Genomic DNA, 20275 nt, shown 5'->3' on the forward strand with positions numbered 1-20275 from the left:
GTGGCCCAAGGGGCTGCCCTGGGAGGCAGGTCTGGGACTCCCCCCTCTGGCCCCAATCACAGAGAATCCTGTTAGGAACACTTTTCACAGTGGTGTAGCACAAACAGGCCGTAACCTGTGAGCTTGTGAGGCGTCTCAGGAAAATGAAGCCATGGTGGGTCCTCCTTGACCCCACCTCAAGGCTTCCCCAGCGCTCCCGGGCAGCCCCCATCCCAAGTCAGAGCCGACACCTAGGTAACCCCTCCTGAGCGGGGCTTGACGAAGGTCTCTGCACTGTAGGAGAGGTGAAGAAGGCTTTCGCAGGACCCCAGACCCACCCTGGGGGCAGGGGCTCCAGGGAGCTATGGCAGAGGAACAGCACAGGCCCTTCTGCAGGGAACAAAGAGCTGGCCCCAGGTTACGGGCGCTCGTGGGCTGGGGCAGTTACTTCGGCAGGCGGCAGGCGTTAGTTATCAAGTGCCTCTGGGCTTCGAGCGTCCCTAGTGGCTCAGATGGTAAAGAATCTGCCTGCAAGGCAGGAGACCAGGTTCGATCCCTGGGTCAGGAAGATCCCCTGGAGGACACGCACACCGGGCCTTGCCTGGTTCAAAGTGCTTTTGTTGTTGCTCAGCCATGTCCGACTCTTTTTGACCCCGTGGACTGCAGCACGCCAGGTCTCCCTGTCCATCACCTCCTGGAGTTTGCTCAAACTCGTGTCCATTGAGTCGGTGATGCCATCCAACCATATCATCCTCTGTTGTCCCCTTCTCCTCCTGCCCTCAATCTTTCCCAGTATCAGGGTCTTTTCCAATGAGTCAGCTCTTCACATCAGGTGGCCAAAGTGTTGGAGTTTCAGCTCCAACATCAGACCTTCCAATGAATATTCAAGGTTGATTTCCTTTAGGATGGACTGGTTGGATCTTCTTGCAGTCCAAAGGGCTTTCAAGAGTCTTCTCCAATACCGCAGTTCAAAAGCATTAATTCTTGGGCGCTCAGCTTTCTTTATGGTCCAACTCTCACATCCATACATGACTACTGGAAAAACCATAGCTTTGACTAGACGGACCTTTGTCGGTGACTAGACGGACCTTTATCGGTAACAAGACGGACCTTTGTCTCTGCTTTTTAATACGCTGTCTAGGTCAGTCATAGCTTTTCTTCCAAGGAGCAAGCGTCCAAGTGTTTTGCAGAAGCTAGCTCGAGCTGTCCCGCCCCCCACGGAAGGCAGGTCCCACCCCACCGTCGGAGGCGCGGGGGCCGCGCGAGGATCGCCCCCACCCAGGGCGCTGCTGGCCGGAGGTCGCGACAGGGGAGCTCAGCGAGGGCCGCGGGCGCCAAGCACGCGGTGCGGCCGGGAGGGTCCGCTAGATGGCGCCGCGGCGCCGGCGAACTCGGGGAGGGCGCGGGCTGGGCCTCGCGGGCCGCCGTCCGCGCTATAAAAGGCCCGGCGCGCGCTCGCGCGTCCTTTCTGGGCGGCGGGGATGGAGAGGACGGTGGCAGCCCGTTACGGCCTCTGGATGGGAGGCCGAGCGCCCGCCTGCCCCAGGGCCCGCCTGCGACCGAGCCCCGCGCCCGGCGTCTCCGCCCGGGGTGCTCTCCGCAGTTTCCTGGCTTGGAAGCCTCGGGAACATGGCGAGGCAGCGGTGGCTTAACGGGTGAGTTGGGACATTAGGGGCACGTGCCGCGACACCCCCACCCCGCCCAGCCAACCTTCCGGCTCGTTGCGGTGGGAGCCGAAGCGCAGGAGCTTTTAGCGTCTGGTTTTGTTTTTAAACGTACTGATCGCCTCTCTATACTGGGTCCTGTCTCAAAGCTAGGCGGTCTGCGGGTTATCCGTGGGTGTAGCGTGGCAGGTGTGGGAGCGGGGGTCCCCTTCCCGCAACATTGCGGGGGAGGGGGAGAGCGGCATGCCTAGCGCGGCCCTTCTGTCCCCTGGGGTCTGCACGCTGTATTTTAACCTCGGTTTTCCACACAGCCCGAAATGAAGCAGGGAGTCAACCGGAAAGTACCTGGTTTGGGGTGCAGACAGGTGTAGGCCTGGAGGTCGAATGCAGCAAAGCCAAGCCTGGGTGGAGGGCCTCGTCGCGCGCTTCGCAAGCGCATAGGCAGTCCCGGGACTCGGACCCACGGGTGTCATGGTCTTCCCCGCGCTGCCCCTAGAGGCGTTGCAGGTGTGGCTGCCGTGTCACGTCTGCGTCATGAGGTGGCAGAGAGGAAAGAGGCTCGGTCTACGCCCAGTGTTCTGGCCGGTGGACCTCTGGATGATTGATAGTCTGACACTTGACAGTGCCCACCGAGGGTGGGTGTGTGTTGCCAGAAGCCTGTCGTGTAAGAACGCCTTATAATTCTCTCCTGGCGCTTGGCTGGGCCCCAGGACGCCCCGAGGTTGCCGTGTGAGGAGCGGCAGCAGGTGGGTGTTTGCTCTCTGGCTCAGCGACCAGCAGGAAAGATGGGTAGGTTTCAGTAAGGCTGACCTGCTTGCATTACAAAATGGTGGCACTGAAATTTCCCTTTCAAAGGTGAGCTCAAAGCCACCTAGCAACTGACATAATTGAACTTGTTTTAGGTGGATTGAAATGTTACAGGATATTCACACGAAGCGACTCTAATTTTATGGTAGATTTTACAGCTAGAAACTCTTTAAATGAAAAAGTTGCCAGATAGAAAGATAGTTCCAAAGACCAGCTGCAGTAGCCTACGGTGAGGCCTTTTTAAATTCCAGAGCGTTTTTTCTCTGTCGCCTTGTTAATTGTACTTTTCTGATCCATTGATTTATCTAGTGTCTCACTGGTAGCTCCCTGGGAGAGAAGGTGCAGAGATTTCTGAAGGGGGCGCAGGGGTCTTCCTGGATGGGCTTCCTCGGTGACTTGGTGGTAAAGAATCCGCCTGCCAGTGCAGGAGACCCACGAAACTTGGGTTCAGTGCCTTGGCCAGAAAGATTCCCCGGAGAAGGGAATGGTAAGCCACTCTGGTATTTCCTGGGAAATCCCATGGGCAGAGGAGCCTGGCTGTGCTGTGGTCCCCCGAGTTCATCAGACACCAGCCTGCTGCGGGCGTTGGCGCCGGCAGACCGTGGCAGCCTCAGAGCTGACCGCCAGGGGCTCCGTGCCAGCAGCCCCCTTCGTTAGTTTTAAATACTCAGTAGTAGCTTCTCTTCACGGATTCTGGACCAACCGTTCTTGTTATTTGATACAGGAAGGACGGCGACTGTTAGCCTGTGAACGAAGGCGAGAGTGAGCAGCCTCATGCTCCTGACCAAGGTAAGAAGCTGTTCCTTGAGGCCTCGGGGGGTGGGCACTGCCCTGCAGATGCCGGTCTTGCCGGCACCACGGGTGCGGCCGCCCTGCTGCGCCCGTGCCGTTGGGGCAGAGAGGAAGTGGCTATTTCTACGCTCAGTGCTCAGAACCGTGGGCACTAAGAATGGTTTGTAGCCGGACATCTCCGAGCACTGCCCGAGGGAGCCCCTTGTTCCCACGTGCGCAGAAGAGAAGGCCGGGGAGGACTTTTTAGGAGTCCTTGGGCACCTGTGACGTGCCTCCCTGCCTGAGGGCTGCTGAGCTGGTGTCCTGTACCACCCAGCCTACGAGTCCTCATGCCCTGAGCACCCGATGTAAGGAGTCCCTTGAGGGAAGGCCAGGGGGTGTGGCCGGCAGCACTGCTGCAGGGGGGCAGGGTCTGGGAGGAGTCGCTGCTTAGATTCCATCTCACAGATCCGTAAGCGCGGCTGGTCCATGGTAGGGAGAGCTGCAGGTGGGACTCTTCAGGACACCTGTCAGGATGGGTAAGTTGGGCAGGAGGCTGACGGATCTGACACCTTCTGGACCCTCACAGTGACAGTGGTTTGCCAGAATCTGGGTATGGGCAGTTGTATGAACTCCTGGAGGGGAGTCGGGTGACTCCCTGCCGGCAGGGGTGAGGGTCTCGTGACGGTGGAAGCCAGCTCCCCTGAGCTCGGGTGAGCCAGCCGTCACGCCCTGTGGTCCCTCCCGCAGGGCAGGTGAGGGCTGTCTGCACAGTGTGTATCTGGTTGGTTTTGAGATCAAGTTGGGTGTGCTGTTTTTTTTCTAAGAATGATCTTGAACTTGTGGCTGCTACTAGATTTTTTGCCCACATCTCGTATTCTGCGCTTGCGTTTTCTGTAGCTTCTCCACTGGAGCGGGGCCGGGGTGACGCGGACTTGCCGGAAGTCAGCGGCTGCAGGTCGCAGCAGGTCCAGTCTGTCCACCTTTGAGCCTGGCGGCGGCATGTCCTTCCCCACCCTCTTGAGGACCCCCACTGGCTGAACCCCCTGGAAACTGCGTGGAATGTTCGGGGGATGAGGCCGAGGAGGCTTGTCTTTGCCTTCCGGAACCCTGCTGCTGTCCTGAGGTCTCCACCCAAGGTAAGGAGGCTTGACCGGGGAGGGGCCTCGTCCGGCCGCTCCAGCGCCGGGAGGCGTGCCTAGTGGGTCCCCTCGGTTTCCTGTTTGCAGGTGGGAACCCCGGAGAGCAGCCCAGCAGCCATGCACCGCCAGACCCGAGGGCAGCACAGAGCCTGGGAGAGGCATGGCCTTGGGAGTTCCTCTGAAGAAGAACGTGTGGGCTTATCGCATCGCGTGTTGAAAAGCAGTAGCGGCGTGTGCTTCTGCCCCTGGTGTGGCTCAGCAGGGTTGGGGCAGCGGCTCTGCGCGATACAGAAGCTTGAACAGAGGCCACTCGGAGCTCAGAACCAGAGATGACAGCCGGCAACAGGGTCAGGGCTGGGGCGGGGGCAGGAAGGCGCCCGAAGGCAGTGGTGTCCGCCTGCAGTGGCCGCAGCCCTGCAGGCACCCCAGGGCGTGGTCCTGAAGTCCTCCAGCTGGGAGGTGCAGGATCTTCTTTGCAGGCCCACCCCGCAGGCCTGAGCTGTCTCTGGATTATACCCCCGCCCGAGGGGAGAATGTCAGTGAGGTTTGCAAATTAGTCTGGAGTGTCTCACAGCTGGAACCTTGAGACCCCTGCTTTCTGCACAGGTTGTTACAGTGAATGGAAAGATCTCCTGTCTTGGTGAAGGAGCATGTCCCCATGTTGGCACAAGAATAAAGAATAAATGGATCTTGAGTAAACTGCCTTGACTTTCTCTGTCTTATCAGCCGGGGCCCCACCAGGAGCCGAGAGTGTGAGGGGTCAGGGTCCTGGGTGCTCTTCCTGGACAGTGACAGCTTTTTGAAATGGATGGAACCCGAAGTTCCCCTGTAATTTCGTGTGCCCCTGCTTACATCCCCATCCACGTGTGGTCCAGGTCAGGGCTGGTCACCCTTGCCCTTAGTCCCAGTCAACCCCAAGCAGCCTACTGCCAGGATGTGGGTCCAGGGGTGGCTGTCCCCTCCCCTTCCCCAGTCCCTGCAGTAGACTCTCCAGGCTGAGTGGGGTGGGGGTACTCAGTGGGGAAAAGTGGGAAAGCTGGCTTGAGAGAGGTCATCACATCCTGTCCCATCACTTCATGGCAAATGGGGAAACAATGACACTCTTCTTGAGCTCCAAAATTGCCGGGGACGGATGACGGCCATGAAATTAAGAGACGCTCCTCGGAAGAAAAGCTGCGACAAACTTGGGAGTATTGAAAAGCAAAGGAATCACTTTGCTGACAAAGGTCCACATAATCGAGGCTATGGTTTTCCCAGCAGACTGTATGGATGTGAGCTGGACTGCAAAGAAGGCTGTGCTTTCAAACCAGTCAATCCTAAACGGAAAGCAGCCCTGAATATTCACTGGAAGGACTGAAGCTGAAGCTCCAATCAAGCTTCAGCCACTTGATTCGAAGAGCCAACTCATGAGAAAAGACCCTGATGCTGGGAAAGATCGAAGGCGGGAGGAGAAGGGGACGACAGAGCAAACTCAGGGGGACGGTGAAGGGCAGGGAAGCCCGGCGCGCTGCATGCAGTCCCCAAGGCCGCAGAGTTGAACACGACTTGGTGACTGAACAGTAGTTCACAGAAAAGCTTTATTTACAGAGTTCTCCAAAGTAACAAAACCTTGGCCTGGGCAGGTCCCAGGGCCAGCCCTTGGTGCTTGGGCTCAGTCCTTCCCTCTCTCCTGCCAGCTCCACTGTCCTGTCGGGAGCCCGGATAACCCAGGGCAGGCGGGGGCATGGGGGGAGGTGGTGGTACAGGGGCAGGAACCGCGTGGCTGCCACGCTCTGGCGGCAGAGGGCCTCGTGGTGCGGGAGGCGAAGAGAGGCCTGGGGCGGGGCCCGAGGCCCTCAGGTGTACTTGGTGTTGGAGATCTCTTTCCAGAGCAGGGTCTTGAGGTGGCTGAGCACCAGCGAGTGGTGGGCTTCCACCTGGCTGGCCAGCCCGCTCAGCGTGGTGCAGGTGCGCAGCTGCCTGCCCAGCTCGGCGCGCAGGCCGGCGGGGGCGCCGGGCAGCAGGTAGCCCCTCAGCAGCTCGCACACCTTGGCCAGGTTGGGCTGCACCAGGTCGCCCTTGCACTGGCGCAGGAGCGTGTCGCAGGGCGCCCGGCAGTCGCGCCCGTAGGTGCAGTCCGCGCTGCGCTCGCAGTGGCGGCCCCGAAGGAAGCGGCGCACGGCGGCCTCGGGCGCCACCTGCTGCAGGTCGGCCATCCTGAAGTCGTACTTGGCGGTGTAGCCCACGTTGGCCAGCGTGGTCTCACACATGTAGAAGGTCCCGTAGGCGCCGTGGAAGAGCTCCTCCACGAACTCCAGCAGGCCGATGGCGATCTTGGCGCGCCAGGGCCAGGCGGGCCCCAGCCACTGCTGCAGGGCCCCGTGCAGGGCGGGCGGCAGCAGCGGGCGCAGCAGGGCCGGGAGGGCGGCCGCGGGCCCGGAGCTGCGCGGGACGCCCTCCGTGACGTAGAGGTCCCCGCAGTGGCCCAGCAGTGGCGCAGCGTGCCCCTTCCCCTGCAGGGACAGCAGCAGCAGGAACTCGTTGCGCTTCAGCAGCGCCCACACCGACTTGGCCTCGGCCAGTGACACCCTGCTGTCCTTGTTGAAGTCGGCCATGAGCAGGACCTGGCCGACCAGCGCCGGCAGCGATGGAAGGTCTCCCAGATTAGCCTGAGGTTTCGGACCAGGAGAGAGGGGAGGCGGGACGTGGGCGCGCAGCTGCAGGCTTGGCACCCGATGCCACGCATCGGCCCGATGGGGGAGCTCGGCCTCCAGCCCCAGGGGTGAAGCAGGCAGCAAGGCGCTGGGGAGGCCCCTTACCACTCCTGGAAAGCCCACCTGCGCTCTACCCCCAGCGCTCGGGGAGCCCGGGGACTTCCCCCATGAAGGTGGGAGCGCTGCGGGGGTCGCTCACCCCTCATCTGCCCCACCCACCCCCGGGTCCCACCTCCTCCCTGGCCTCCTCCCCATGGATGCCCTGCCCCCTGCCCCCTGCCCTCTGGCCCCAGGCGGGTTCTCAGGCCTGTGCGTGCTCCCTGAGCCTCGTGCCTGTGGGGTCTGCTTGGAATTGGCGGGCTTGCCAGACACCCCCTGGCCTGTGTGGCCACCTCCATTCAGCTTGCTTCCTGCCCTGTGCACACGTCCTTGGGCGTGAACTTGACATCCCCCCGCCCCCAGGAGGGCCAACTGACCTTGAGAAAGCTGAGGGTCATCTCCCGGAACTCCTTAATAGAGGTGCCCCGAGTGGGTTTGTCAAACAGCACCAGTTCCCGCCGGGGGGCCACGTCGGCCCCGGCCTTCCAGCTCAGGCTCTCCTCCAGTCCACACTTGATGGTCACCTCCTTGCCCTGCCAGAGCCCGCTGTACACCTGCCAGAAGCACAGGGCCCCGCTGTGTACATGGCCCCCTGCAGCCGCACCGCGGGCGGCAGGGCCCCGGGGGCTGAGCCCCGCCAGGCCTACCTGTTGGCCGGGCGCGGAGGAGAGGCAGGTCCTCCACTCCACCTGCTCCAGGCTGCACAGGTCCTGGCAGATGGAGCCCGAAATGATGCCCTTGCGGTACTGGTCACACTGGGGAGAGCAGGGAGACGCAGGAAGTGGCCCGGGGAAGCGAGGGCTCCATCCGCGGGCCCGCCAGCGCCTCGTTCGCCAGACGCACAGGGAGGGGCTTGCAGCTCTCATCAGGTCGAGCTCTGCAGGAGCCGCTGCCCTCACCGGGCCCTTCCTGCCTTCAGACAGGGCCTTGCAGCCCCCTGAGTCCTGCAGGTGTGGGCTGAGCTGAGCCGGAAGGTGAGGCCCTTCCCAGGGCGGTCCCTAGGTGGGGGGACGGGGGGATCTGTGGCATCTGGAGCACGCGTGGGGTGAATTCCTGGGTGTGCATCACTGTTGCCATGGTGCCCAGGCCCTTGGTGGAGCAGGCCTGCAGGAAGGGAGCGTGCCGGGGGCGGGCAGGCAGGGCCTCCTGAACGCTGAGGCCCTGGACTCACCTACGGGACCGGGGAGGAGGCTTCTGTGCTGTGGCTTCAAAGCCTGACACCCGTTCATCAGGACAGAAAAGGGGAGCCCCTCCACTGCAGAGGTCCGCTCCGGAGCTGCAAGGCCCTTCGTGGGGGGGTCTGCCAGTGCGGGCAGCCAGGCTGGGCCAGGGTCAGGGCCTGCCGGCCATGCTGCCCACCAGGGTGAGGAGGGGCTTCCACCGAAGCTGAGGTGGGCAGTGTGGCCGTCAGCCTCAGGTGGGGCAAGACCCCTCCCCTCCCAGCCTGTCTCCTGTCTACAAACCGGGCTGAGGTAGGGACCCGGCTGAGCACCCTGAGGTCCATGGGTACCTGGTCCGTGACCCCGGTCCTGCCTTCCCCCCAACACACACACCCTGGGTGACCTTGGACAAGCTGTGGAATCTCTCGGAGACAGCTGATACCCCCATGAGGTGGCCAGGTCTTCTCAGGAAAGGAGGGGCTGTCCCCGCGGCCCAGCAGCCGGGGAGACCACTCTGGCGCTGGCGGGAAGGCCAGGGCACTCTGGGAAGACGGAAGCTGCAGATCCTCTGGTTGGGAGGGGCACGTTCCTTGTCTGCTCCCCCAGGGCCCCTCAGTCCTCTGCATGTTGGGGGCGCTGCTGCGGGCACACAGGAAGTGCTCAGAAAACACCCACCAGCTCTGAGCAGCTGCTCACTGCACGCCACGGGCCAGGCCTCATCTCACGTGTCCTCCCAGGTCTCACTGCCCCGAGAGGCCCCTCCACCCACCCGGACAGCCCGGGACCTCGCCTGGTGCAAGGGGTCCCAAACAGTGCCCCTCCCCGCCCCTGCCCAGAGGCCAGGCTCCCTCTACACGCACACCTGCCCCTGCGCGTCCCCAGCCCACCGGGCTGGGGGCAGAGCCGTGTGCCTGGCGCCCAGCTCGGGTCTGACCCCTGGAGGGCCCCAGCAAGCATTTCTGGAAGAAACAAGGCCTTTCCCCCCGGGCTGGGTGCTGCACCCTTGTGCCCACGTTGGCCTGCCCCCAGCCAACGGTCTATGATCGATGGGCCCCTCCCAAGTCCTGTCACGTGGGCTCTGGACCCCTCCACCACCACCTCTGGACTGTCCCGAGTTTGGCCCCCATGGGACCCTGGGCAGAGCAGGCCTGCTGAGCCCTTCCACTGTGCCACACAGCGCCCCAGGAAGAGCGCCCCTCACCCTGCAGAGGAGCAGAGAATCCAGGCCCCCACCAGGAGACAGGTTCAAGGCCAGGCGTCTCCCACTGCCCCCACTTCAGGACCCCAGGAGCTCTGCTGGGGCGGGTGCCCCCAGGCATGGATGCCTCGGGCCCCGTTAGCCCGACGAGGGCTCACCCCTGCCCGGGGAGGTTCGCGGAGTCGGGGCCCCTTGGGCTGGCGTCACCTCCCCCTCCACCAGTCAGAGGGTATCCTTCGGCAGCATCCGTGAGCCAGTGGAGCAGTGCTCGTGGGCACACACGCACTCCCGTGGACAAGCACACACAGGTTCACGAGCACCCTCACACACACGTGCGCAGCTCTGCTCTACCTGCCGTAGTGACGACTTAGCGCGCCTCCACTCCCAGGCCCGAAGACCACGCCCCGCAGCCTCTTCTGCTGGACCCCGGCCCCCCGCCCAGACACGTCTACAGCTGGCCCTGTCCACCCATCCGTCTGTCTGTCCACCCCCAGCCACGCCCCTGTGCTCCATGGGGCACCCCTTCCTCCTGGGCCCCTGCCCACAGCCTGCATGGATAGCCCCACAGGACGCAGCCGGACCCTCCCTAGAATCCACTGGGCGGGCGGGCCTCAAGCCCCGTTTCTAGGCTGCCCACCGTAGGAGCGCTGGCTGGGGGCGGCCGCAGCGCACAGACGGCCCCGGGCGACACTTACGATGACCACTCTGCAGGCATGGCCGCGGCAGAGCTCCGCGTAGGACGAGTAGTGCACGTAGGCCAGCCAGCTGCCTGCGAGGACGCCCAGCCACACGAGGAAGACATACTTGACCCTCAGGCCTGGGAGCCGGCCCTGCGGGGGAGGGGGCGTGAAGAAGTACAGCGGACCTGGCCTCCCAGACCCCAGCCCCCCAAGCCCCGCCCCGGTCAGTGTCTCCCTCCCACTCCGCTCACCCACTCTGGTGCAAGGCAGGGGCCTGGTGTCTCCCAGACCTTGAAATCTCACAGGCAGGGAAAAATAAATTCCAAATGAGGAGGATTTAGGGTAGACAACTCTATTTTGCTGAATAAAGAGATTTGGAACAATTTTTTCCTCCTGTCCTGCCGTCATTTCATAATGACGTAACCTCTGTAGAAGGTCAGGCTGGAAAGGCACACCCCCCACCCCGGGCCCCTCACGCTGGGCCGGCACCCTTCACAAGGTTCCTCCCACTGGGGAAGACTTCAGGCTGGACCAAGGCCAGCAGGGAGCCCAGGGCTTGGAGGCGCAGTCACCCTGTGAGCTTTTAAGGGACCCAGCCTCGCACACCCCCCATCACACCAGCCAAAGGGTAGACACAACCCGCGGACCCACTGAGGAGGGAGCGGGCAAGCCAGATACGGCCCATCCACACGCGAAAACGGTGTTCAGCCATGAAAAGGCAAAGAACTCCGACCCAGGCTACGGCATGGATGACCCAGCAGGACATCATGTCCAGTGAAATGAGCCAGACACAAGACAGATCCTGTGTGACTCCACCCAGGCAACAACCTGGAGGACTCAGATCCACAGACACAGGAAGGGTGGGGACAACGGGGAGCGGTGGGGAGAAAGGGGGGCCTGCCCAGGATGGCGAGTGAGTGTTTGAAGGGGACAGAGCTTGAGTGCTTGAGTTTGGGAAGATGAAACGAGTTCTAGAGATGGAAGGTGGTGGTGGCTCAGCAACGGGGATGTGTTTAATGCCCTTGAACAGTGCACTTAAAAAACGGTTGAGATGCTGAATTCACACGATGTGAAATTTACCATAATAGAGAAGAGATAACCAAGATACTCAGCCCCTGGCCCCGCTGCCAGAGGCTCTGTCCCAGGAGCGTGGGGTGGGCCAGGAACTGCTTCTCTGGAGAGCAGCTCTCCCAGGCTGATGAGTGGAATCACAGGGTGGGGGGGACCCAGAGCCCTGCAGGAACTGGGGGGCACTGTCTCCCATCCAGCCCCCAAGCCAGGATTGCAGGAGCATCAGCTTCCTTCCCCACCCCCGTCCTGGCAAATCACGGCCTCAATGGCTGCTGCCCAGCAGCAGTCAGCTGATGGGCCAGAGCTACCAGGCACTGCTCCGTGGAAGAGCTCAGACACCCTGACTGGGGCAGCTGAGCCTCAGAGAAGAGGGCCCGGGAGAGCAAGGGGCTTCAGACCAGCCTGCTCCAGAGCAGGGCCTCTACCAGCACTGGTCACACATCCTGCCACCCCTGGGTCAGTGGGGTGGCTCCAGTCCTGGTCAGCCCTGGGCTTCTCATCGGAGGCTGGGGCCCAGAAATGGGGCCGGCGGCTCTCCCCTGAGGACGAGGCAAGGCCTCCAGGCTCAGGTCAGGCAGCTGTGCTAGTTTTCACAGTTCCTCCAGGAGAGGCAGGGCCTTCCCCTCCTGCTCCTCTGGCGGAATCCCCCGGCCGGCAGCCCAGGGAGGCGCTGCAGCAGGTGCGGCTGGGAGCTGCGGAGGCCCGGGGTGGCCCTGGCCAGAGTCGCAGGGCTGGGTCGCAGGCCCACTGGTCCTGCCACCACATCTGCTTCTGCCAGTTTTGTTCAAAGGGAAAAGCAGGAAAGCAGGCCAGCGGGTGGGGGGCCGGGGAGCCAGGGGCGCGGCTGGGGGCAGGCGGAGGCCAGAGGACTGCCAACCGCCCTGGGGGGACAGGTGGAGGCCAGAGGACTGCCAACCGCCCTGGGGGGATAGGCGGGACAAGGGCGGGCTGTCGCCTGCACTGGCCCCAGGGGCTGACCTGGGCCAGACCCAGGTTCGCGGCCTGACCGCAGGGCCCACCTCGGACACGGCCCACGCTCCCGCCAGAGCCCCTCCAGCTCCGGCCTTCCCGTGGCGGCCCCGCTCCATGGACACCGTCCCCAGCGCCGAGCTCTGAGAGACCCCCAGGCCCTGATCATCGCAGGCAGGCACTTCCTCCGAGGGGAGTCCCTGCCCCTACCCCCTGCCCTGCCTTGCCCCTGTGGCATCCTGACGCCCAAGGGTGAGCATGCCGCCAGGACAGGGGGAGCTCACTCAGTGCGCCCTAGTCGGCGGCTCCCCGCACCCCCAGACTGCCTGGCTCCTAGTGGAGCACTTGGGAGCCCTCGGGGGACACAGACAGCATGATGACCAGCAGCCTCGGGGCCAGGGGCCCACGTACACCGTGGCCTCCACCCCTCACCACCAACACAGGAGTGTGTTTCACATGTGGTAAACTGAGGCTCAGGGTGTCTCCTCTCATTAAGGAGGCGGGTGTCTGGGAACCAACCCAAGCCACTGGGAGCCCATCACCTCTCCTGTCCAGGCTCCTTTGCCGTTCCCAGGCTGAGCTCAGAGGCCTGACAGCCCCAGTCCAAGACCCGCCACACTGGCCTGGTCGGTCAAGCCCTTTCCCTCAGGATGGGGCCGCTGCACCCCCACCTCCCAGCGTGGGGGAGGCCACAGACCCTCAGCTCCCACCCGACCCAGAGATGGGTGGAGACCACTACCCCCGAAGACCCCTGGATGGCAGGGGGGCTTCTGGCGCAAACCCCTGCGTGCATTACCTGGCTCCCACCCTTCTCCCCAGAGGGGACTCCAGGGAGGTGCGGGCGAGTCTGACCAGGGCTGTCTCCTTCTGCCCAGGGCCTGGGGTCGTGAAGGTGGCAGGTTTGGCCTGAATAATTTGAGGCTCGCATTCAGCCCGGCTCAGACCACCCCAAGCAGCCATGACAGGGATCACGGTAGGCGGCCCGCAGAGCAGCCTGGGCCTCCCCTGCAGACAGCAGAGTTCCGAGAGGGCCGGGGATCTGTCCAAGGTCACTGTGGGGAGGGCACACTCCTCTTCTCGGGCTGGCTGGGGGATGACCCAGGGGGAGGGTACGCCCTTCCTAGGGTGCTTCTACGGGTCCCAAGTTTTCCATCACAGAAAGACAAACCTGGTCTCCTAAGTAGAGGAAAGCGGGGCGGACCTGGTGTGGCTTCGGGGCCTGCGGGAGCAGTTCCGGCCCGCGGCGGAGCGGGGGCCTTCTGCAGCCCCAGAGGCACTGGGGCCAACCCCGCAGCATCCGCTCACCCGATCGGCAACCTCCACCCCGGGCCCCGCCTGCCCCCGGTCCCCCAGGGACCACGCACCCGGGCCCTCAGCGACCTTGAGTCCGGAATCCGCCCAGGGTCCCCGGGCTGGATGCCGCGCGACCCCGCCGCGGCCCGGGCCCCAGGGCGGGAGGGGTGGGGGCGGGAGCCGGCCCGGCCGGGGGCGCGCCTACCTGCAGGCCCTTGGAGAAGGGGCAGAAGAGTACCAGGTGCGCCAGGCGCCGCAGCCGCCGCATGGTGGGCGCGGGCCGTGCGCGGGCCCGGCTCGCCTCCGCTCGGCCTCAGCCCCGCGGGCCGGCCCGCCCGCATCGGCCGCCGCGCCTCCTCCCCGCCCCGCGTCCGCGCCAGAGCGCTCGCCGCTGACGGCCCGGCGGGTGCGCGGGGAGGGGGCGCGGCGGGGGCGCGCGGCGGGGGGAGGCGGGCAGCCAAGGCGCGCGGGGGCGCGTGGCCGCGAGGCGGGCGGCGCGGGGGCGCGCGGCGGGGAGGGAGGGAGGGGCGGGGGAGGCGCCCGCGGCCCCGCCTCCGCCCCGCCGCCCCCCGCCGCGCCCGGAGGGACGGGGGAGGGCGCCGAGGCCCCGCCCCCCCGCGCCCCCGGCCCGCCCCCGGCGGCGCAGAGGAGCCCCTGCGTGCGAGCCCCCGTCGCCCGCAAGGCCGCCACGGGAGGGGGCTGCACGGCGGGGGCCGTCACGCGCCCCTCGGTGGAGGAGAGGCGGGTGATGGAGCCGGGCAGCCTGCGGAGGTCCCCCGGGGCAGGGGCGGACGCGCGGGGCGCTGGAGGCGCCGGGGCCCGGAACAGTCGTGGGAGACCCCTAGTGGGGTCCCGCGCCGACCACAGGGCCTGGAGGGGCGGTGGATACTGCGGCAGCATTGGCCTCTTTCTCCCGCTTTTTAAAGACAGTAAAACGCACTGTTGCACCGTGCGGCTGTGCCGGTGTTTGCACAGACAGCCCGTGGGCACCCCCACTTGCAGGCTGCAGAGCAGTTCGGGCCTCGCTTTCTTCCAGGCTCCCCCGCGCCGGGCCCAGTCCCGGGGAGCTGCGGCTCGTCCCCTGCACGACACAAAAATTGAAAAAAGCGGCCACAGCCTCCAGGTCTGGCTTCTGTCCCTGGGCAGAGGCCTGGACGCTCAGCACCCCTCTTTGCCAGCGTGGGCACCAGGCACCAACTCGATTAGCCGGTCAGTCACCTCTTGAAGGCCCCCAGAGTTGGTCCTGGCTTGGGATATCAGGAGCAGAGCCGCCGTCAAGTCAGAACCCAAGGTTCTGTGTGAAGGACATTCCCTTTCCCTGAGGTGATACAGGCTGGGGATGCCATGGTAGGCGTAGGCACCCTGCATGTGGGAGTTCTGGTCGCTCCACTTTCCCATGGCACTTGGTTTCGACCCTTTTAAAATTCTAGCCTTTCTATGGGGAGCCTGTAAGTGCAGTTTCTTTGTGGTTATTTGCATTTCCCCAGAGGCTATTGATGTTGGCCATTTCTTACATACTTAGTTGCAACCTGTATATATTCTTTGGCAAAGCGTCTATGCAAACTTTTTGCCCAACTTTTTTTTTTTTTTTTGGTTATTGTTTGTTTCTTTGTTGAGTTTTTTCTCTAGTTGCAGCGGGTGGGGGCGACTCTTGCCGGGCACAGGATTCTCATCACAGCAGCTTCTCTTGCTGCAGAGCGTGCTCTAGGTGGATGGGCTTCAGTAGCTGTGGCTGGAGGGTTCGAGCGCAGGCTCAGAAGTCGTGGCTCACAGTCTGACTTGCCCCACAGCATGTGGAATCTTCCCGGACCAGGGATGAAACCAGTGTCCGCTGCATCGACAGGCATACTGGCATCCACTGAGCTACCAAGGAAGTCCTGCTGCTGCTGCTGCTGCTGCTGCTGCTGCTGCTGCTAAGTCGCCTCAGTCGTGTCGGACTCTGTGCGACCCCGTAGACGGCAGCCCGCCAGGCTCCCCCATCCCCGGGACCTACACATTCTTAATTTGGATGAGGTCCAGTTTGTCCATTTTTCCCTTTTATTTGTCTGTGCCTGTCAAATCTAAGAAGTCTTTGCCTAACTCAACCCAGGGTCACAAAGATTTTCTTCTGTTTTCTTCTAGGAGTTTTATAGTGTTAGGTTTTGCGTTTGGGTCAGTGATTCAGGGGAGCTCATTTGGGTACACGGCTTCGCAGGTGGCGCTAGTGGTAAAGAATCTGCTTGCCAAAGTAGGAGATGCAAGAGGTGTGCGTTCGATCCCCGGGTCAGGAAGATCCCCGGAGGAGAGCACGGAAACCCACTCCAGTATTCTTGCTTGGAGGATTCCACAGACAGAGGAGCCTGGTGGGCTGCAGTCCATAAGGTCGCACAGAGTTGGGCACGACTGAAGAGACTCAGCACATGGATCAAGGCAGTGTTTTGGCTTGGGGTTTGGGGGTTTCTACACATGGATATCCAATTGTTCTAGCACTTCTGTTGAAAAGATGAGCCCTGCGATGGTTTTTGTAGCGGACTGTCTCTGCGGAGACACCGCCGTGCAGGCAGCCATCCCAGTTCCTGGACAGTGGTTTCCAAAAACCTCCAGAGGGCAGACTTCCTGCTATTCCGCCAGCACCAATGACCTCTGCTGGCCCGTGAGTCACAGCTGGGCTCTCCCGCCAAGATCTCAGCCTGGGCATGGGGGCTCCAGCTCAGCCCAGCATGGTACTTTGCTCTCTTTCCTTTTTGGCTGTGCTTTGTGGCTTGCAGGATCTTAGTTCCCCAACCAGGGATCGAATCTGGGTCTTTGGCAGTAAAAGCATGGAGTGCTAACCAGGGGACCACCAGGGAATTCCTTACAGGTTACTTCTGTCTGTTGTTCACTTCCGTCTGCCTTTGCAGTCAGTAATTCTTGAAGCAAAACTCTCCCTGTTCAGATTGCCATGTGGCTTTTGTCTCCTAATAGGGACCCAGTTGACACAGGTCTGGTGCAAAAGTTGCTCACTGTTCAGTCGCTAAGTCGTGTCCCACTCTGCGATCCCATGGACCGCAGCATGCCAGGCTCCTTTGTCCTCCGCTGTCTTCCCGGAGTTCGCTCAAATTTATGCCCATCGAGTCGGTCATTCTACCCAGCCACCTCATCCTCTGCTGCCCTTGTCCTCCTGCCTTCAGTCTTTCCCAGCATCAGGGTCTTTTCCAGTGTCAGCTCTTCGCATCAGGTGGCCAAAGTATTGGAGCTTCAGCTTCAGTTGTTCCAATGACTCTTCAGGGTTGATTTCCTTTAGTGTTAACTGGTTTGATCTCTTTTCCATCCAAGGGACCCTCAAGAGTGCAAAAGAGACATGGGCATTTTTATTTATTTATTTTTTGGCTGCCTCACACAGCTTGCAGGATTTGAGTTGCCCAGCTCAGGGATTGAACCCAGGCCTTCAGCAGTAAAAGTGCTGAGTCCTAACCACTGAAGCACCAGGGAATTCCCAACAGGGGCACTTCTGCAAAACTTATGGAGATCCACTCTGCCCCACAATTTGGACCATGTGGTCTACCCTCAGATACCCGATGTCTTCAACCAAATGGTAGTAATACTTGGATTGAAGACGAGGATGGGCTCCTAGGAGCATCCAGACGGTGGGACCAAAACTAAGTGGAATGTGGCCCGCCAGGCTCCTCTGTTCTTGGGGATTCTCTGGGCAAGAACACTGGAGCGGGTCACCAGGCCCTCCTCCAGGGGATCTTCCCGACCCAGGGACTGAACTCGGGTCTCCTGCACTGCAGGCAGATTCTTTACCGCTGAGCCACCGGGGAGCCCAAGAAGGCCCGTATCAGGCCGCAAATGGAACTGAACACACAACACCGCTCAGAGCCAGGAGCCACCGAGGCAGCTCCTCCGTGAGTGCTCACGTAGCCTTCAGAGACCCTAGTTCCAAATAGGCCACACTCTGAAGTTCTGGGTGAGCATGAACCTGGGGGGTACACCATCCAGCCCAACACGCAGACCAAACAGCAGCATCACTACAGACAGCCAGAGGCAGTGGCAATAGAACACATCTTGTCAAGGCCCCGGAACAGAGACGGCTCAATCAGAGAGGTGTGCGTGCGTTTCTCTTTCGTGCAGCAGTCAGCCAAGCTTCTGAGGGCTGATACGGAGACCCCGCCTTCTCAGGGACCTGCTCAAGACCTGGTTTCTGTATCGTAGCCCAGAACGGCTGCTCCAGCTCCAAGCATCACCTCCACACTCCAGCAAGGAGGAAGAGCAAAAGGGACATGAAGAGCACGTGCTGTATCACTCAGTGTGTCCGACTCTTTGCAGCCCCAGGGACTGTAGCCGCCAGGCTCCTCTGTCCCTGGGATTCTCCAGGCCAGAATACTGGAGTGGGTTGCCATGCCCTTCTCCAGGGGATCTTCCCAACTCAGGGGTTGGACCCAGGTCTCCTGCATTGCAGGTGGATCCTTTACCGTCTAAGCCACCAGGGAAACCCATGAAGAGCATAGCCTTGCCTTTAAAGATGGGATCTAGAAAAGCATGTTTCTCCTGCTCATATTCGGCTTCGCTGGTAGCTCAGCTGGTAAAGAATCTGCCTGCAATGCAGGAGACCCTGGTTCAATTCCTGGAAGATCCCCTGGAGAAGAGAAAGGCTACCCACTCCAGTATTCTGGCCTGGAGAATTCCGTGGACTGTATAGTCCCTGGGGTCACAGAGGGTCAGAGGCAACCGAACAGCTCTCACTTTCACTTTCTGCTCAAATCCCATCGGCAAAAGTTTAGTCACATAACCTTTCTTACTGCAAAGAATGTCGGGAAACGTAGTTTCTCAGGGTAGCCGCTGCATATTCCACTAACCTCCGTGTTTTTCTGGAACCCCTCAGTCTTGGGCACAAGTTTGTCATGGGGAAAACAGAGAAATGCAGGCTTGGGTCCTTCTAGACATAGATCATCCCACCGCCCCAGGTCCTGAGGACTGAAGTCAGCATTTGTCTCCAGGCGGATATTCTGAGAGGTGTGGATGCTTTCACCTGGGGAAGGTGATGTCTGACCCAATGGATGGGGAAGAGACAGGGGGAGGGAGAGGACAGACTCCAGGCAGAGGACGTGGAGCCTGCTTTTGCACGATGAGTGTTGCCCCATTCAGATGAAGCTGCAGTGGGGCTGTGAGCCCCTCGCCCTCTCTCTGCACTTACGCTTCGCTGTCCTGACGAGTCAGGCCTCTTGGGGTCGGTCCTGGGGGCCTCGATTCGATGTGTGTCGCTCTCTTCTCTCACTCACTGCATCTCCGCCACATGCTTGTCATCTGATCTTGATTTCATGTTTGCTTGACCTTAACGCTGGGCCGGATGAAGCACAAGCTGAAATCAAGATTGCCGGGAGAAATATCAGTAACCTCAGATACGCAGATGACACCACCCTTATGGCAGAAAGTGAAGAGGAACTAAAGAGCCTCTTGATGAAAGTGAGAGAGGAGAGGGAAGAAGCTGGCTTAAAGCTCAACATTCAGAAAACGAAGATCATGGCATCCAGTCCCATCACTTCATGGGAAATAGATGGGGAAACAGTGGAAACAGTGGCTGACTTTATTTTTGGGGCTCCAAAATCACTGCAGATGGTGACTGCAGCCATGATATTAAAACACACTTGTTCCTTGGAAGAAAAGTTATGACCAACCTAGATAGCGTATTAAAAAGTAGAGACATTACTTTGCCAACAGAGGTCCATCTAGTCAAAGCTATGGTTTTTCCAGTGGTCATGTATGAATGTGAGAGTTGGACTAAAAAGAAAGCTGAGTACTGAAGAACTGATGCTTTTGAATTGCAGTGTTGGAGAAGACTCTGAGAGTCCCTTGGACTGCAAGGAGATCCAACCAATCTATTCTAAAGGAAATCAGTCCTGAATATTCATTGGAAGGACTGATGCTGAAGCTGAAACTCCATCGGAAGGACTGATGCTGAAGCTGAAACTCCAATACTTTGGCCACCTGATGCAAAGAACTGACTCATTCGAAAAGACCCTGATGCTGGGAAAGATTGAAGGCAGGAGGAGAAGGGGACGTCAGAGGATGAGAAGGTTGGATGGCATCACCGACTCAATGAACATGAGTTTGAGTAAACTGCGGGAGTTGGTGATGGACAGGGAGGCCTGGCGTGCTGCAGTCCATGTGGTCATAAAGAGTCTGATACGACTGCGCGACTGAACTGAACTGAACTAAATCTATGGGAATCCTGTGGACCTCACTCTAGGCTGCTGGGAGGAACTGCGCCTGTGTAGGCAGGGACCCCGCAGAGCTGGAGGCACAGGGTTCAGGGCACAGCAGCAGGCGTCTTGGAGGTCCTGGAGACTTCTGCTTCCTGAGTCCCAGGACCCAATTTTTTTGGTGGGGGGAGGAGCAGGGGGAGGGTCCTTTGGGTGTCTAGTGCATTGCCTGCAGTGAGCCAAATAGTGGCCCCCAAAGAGATATGTTCACATTCTCACCCCTGGACCCTGTAAATGGGACCTTATTCAGAAGAAGGGTCCTTGCAATGTGATTAAGATCTTGAGCAGAGGAGACCAGCCTGGGTTTTCCCGGGGTGGAGGGGAGGACGAGTCCAGTGACTGTCCTCATGGGAGACTTGCAGAGAGGACAGATGGAAGTGGGGGACGAGATGGGGCAGAGAGGGGCCCTCCTGCCCGCGCCAAGGGAGCCGGGAGCGGGGAGGACCCTGCCCCGGAGCCTGTGGGGAGTGGCCCTCCACACCAGGGTTTTGGCCTTCTGGACGCAGAACGTGCGGACTAAATGTCCGT

The 20275-nt window shown here is 61.1% G+C and overlaps 1 protein-coding gene, 1 long non-coding RNA gene and 2 other non-coding genes across 5 annotated transcripts; 3 read left to right on the plus strand and 1 right to left on the minus strand.

Moving 5' to 3' along the window:
• Nucleotides 1-1372: 1372 nt before the first annotated feature.
• LOC138435358 (uncharacterized) lies at nucleotides 1373-5062 on the plus strand. Its single transcript, XR_011255058.1, has 5 exons — nucleotides 1373-1634; nucleotides 2760-2937; nucleotides 3175-3239; nucleotides 4122-4360; nucleotides 4451-5062. It is a non-coding gene; the product is annotated as an uncharacterized lncRNA (long non-coding RNA).
• LOC138438493 (small nucleolar RNA SNORA17) lies at nucleotides 2129-2260 on the plus strand. The gene has a single exon (XR_011256418.1). It is a non-coding gene; the product is annotated as a small nucleolar RNA SNORA17 (small nucleolar RNA).
• Nucleotides 3287-3420, plus strand: LOC138438484 (small nucleolar RNA SNORA43). Its single transcript, XR_011256409.1, has one exon. It is a non-coding gene; the product is annotated as a small nucleolar RNA SNORA43 (small nucleolar RNA).
• An 860-nt stretch (nucleotides 5063-5922) lies between the features above and the next one.
• On the minus strand, nucleotides 5923-14037 carry DIPK1B (divergent protein kinase domain 1B). 2 transcript variants are annotated; one of them, XM_069579860.1, is made up of 6 exons: nucleotides 13732-13893; nucleotides 10209-10343; nucleotides 8327-8954; nucleotides 7803-8153; nucleotides 7533-7709; nucleotides 5923-7011 (listed from the first exon to the last, which is right to left on the minus strand). In XM_069579860.1, the coding sequence occupies exons 4-6, from the start codon at nucleotides 8019-8021 to the stop codon at nucleotides 6199-6201; spliced, it is 1209 nt and encodes a 402-aa protein (XP_069435961.1). In that variant the 5' UTR covers nucleotides 8022-8153; nucleotides 8327-8954; nucleotides 10209-10343; nucleotides 13732-13893; the 3' UTR covers nucleotides 5923-6198. The 2 variants fall into 2 exon arrangements, with proteins under 2 accessions (XP_069435961.1, XP_069435960.1); XM_069579859.1 differs by lacking the exon at nucleotides 8327-8954 and having other exon boundaries at nucleotides 7803-7910; nucleotides 13732-14037.
• Nucleotides 14038-20275: the final 6238 nt, after the last annotated feature.

This window comes from Ovis canadensis, chromosome 3 (assembly GCF_042477335.2).
Source record: "Ovis canadensis isolate MfBH-ARS-UI-01 breed Bighorn chromosome 3, ARS-UI_OviCan_v2, whole genome shotgun sequence".
NCBI lineage: Eukaryota > Metazoa > Chordata > Mammalia > Artiodactyla > Bovidae > Ovis > Ovis canadensis.

What these genes read in the sequence shown, in the direction of transcription:
- DIPK1B (XM_069579859.1), bottom strand. Translation starts at nt 13,794, where the DNA reads ATGCGGCGGCTGCGGCGCCTGGCGCACCTGGTACTCTTCTGCCCCTTC. An exon ending in ATGCCTGCAGAGTGGTCATC is followed by an intron (nt 7,911 to 10,208) that starts GTAAGTGTCGCC and finishes TGCTCTCCCCAG; the next exon opens with TGTGACCAGTACCGCAAGGG. An exon ending in CCTCCGCGCCCGGCCAACAG is followed by an intron (nt 7,710 to 7,802) that starts GTAGGCCTGGCG and finishes TGCTTCTGGCAG; the next exon opens with GTGTACAGCGGGCTCTGGCA.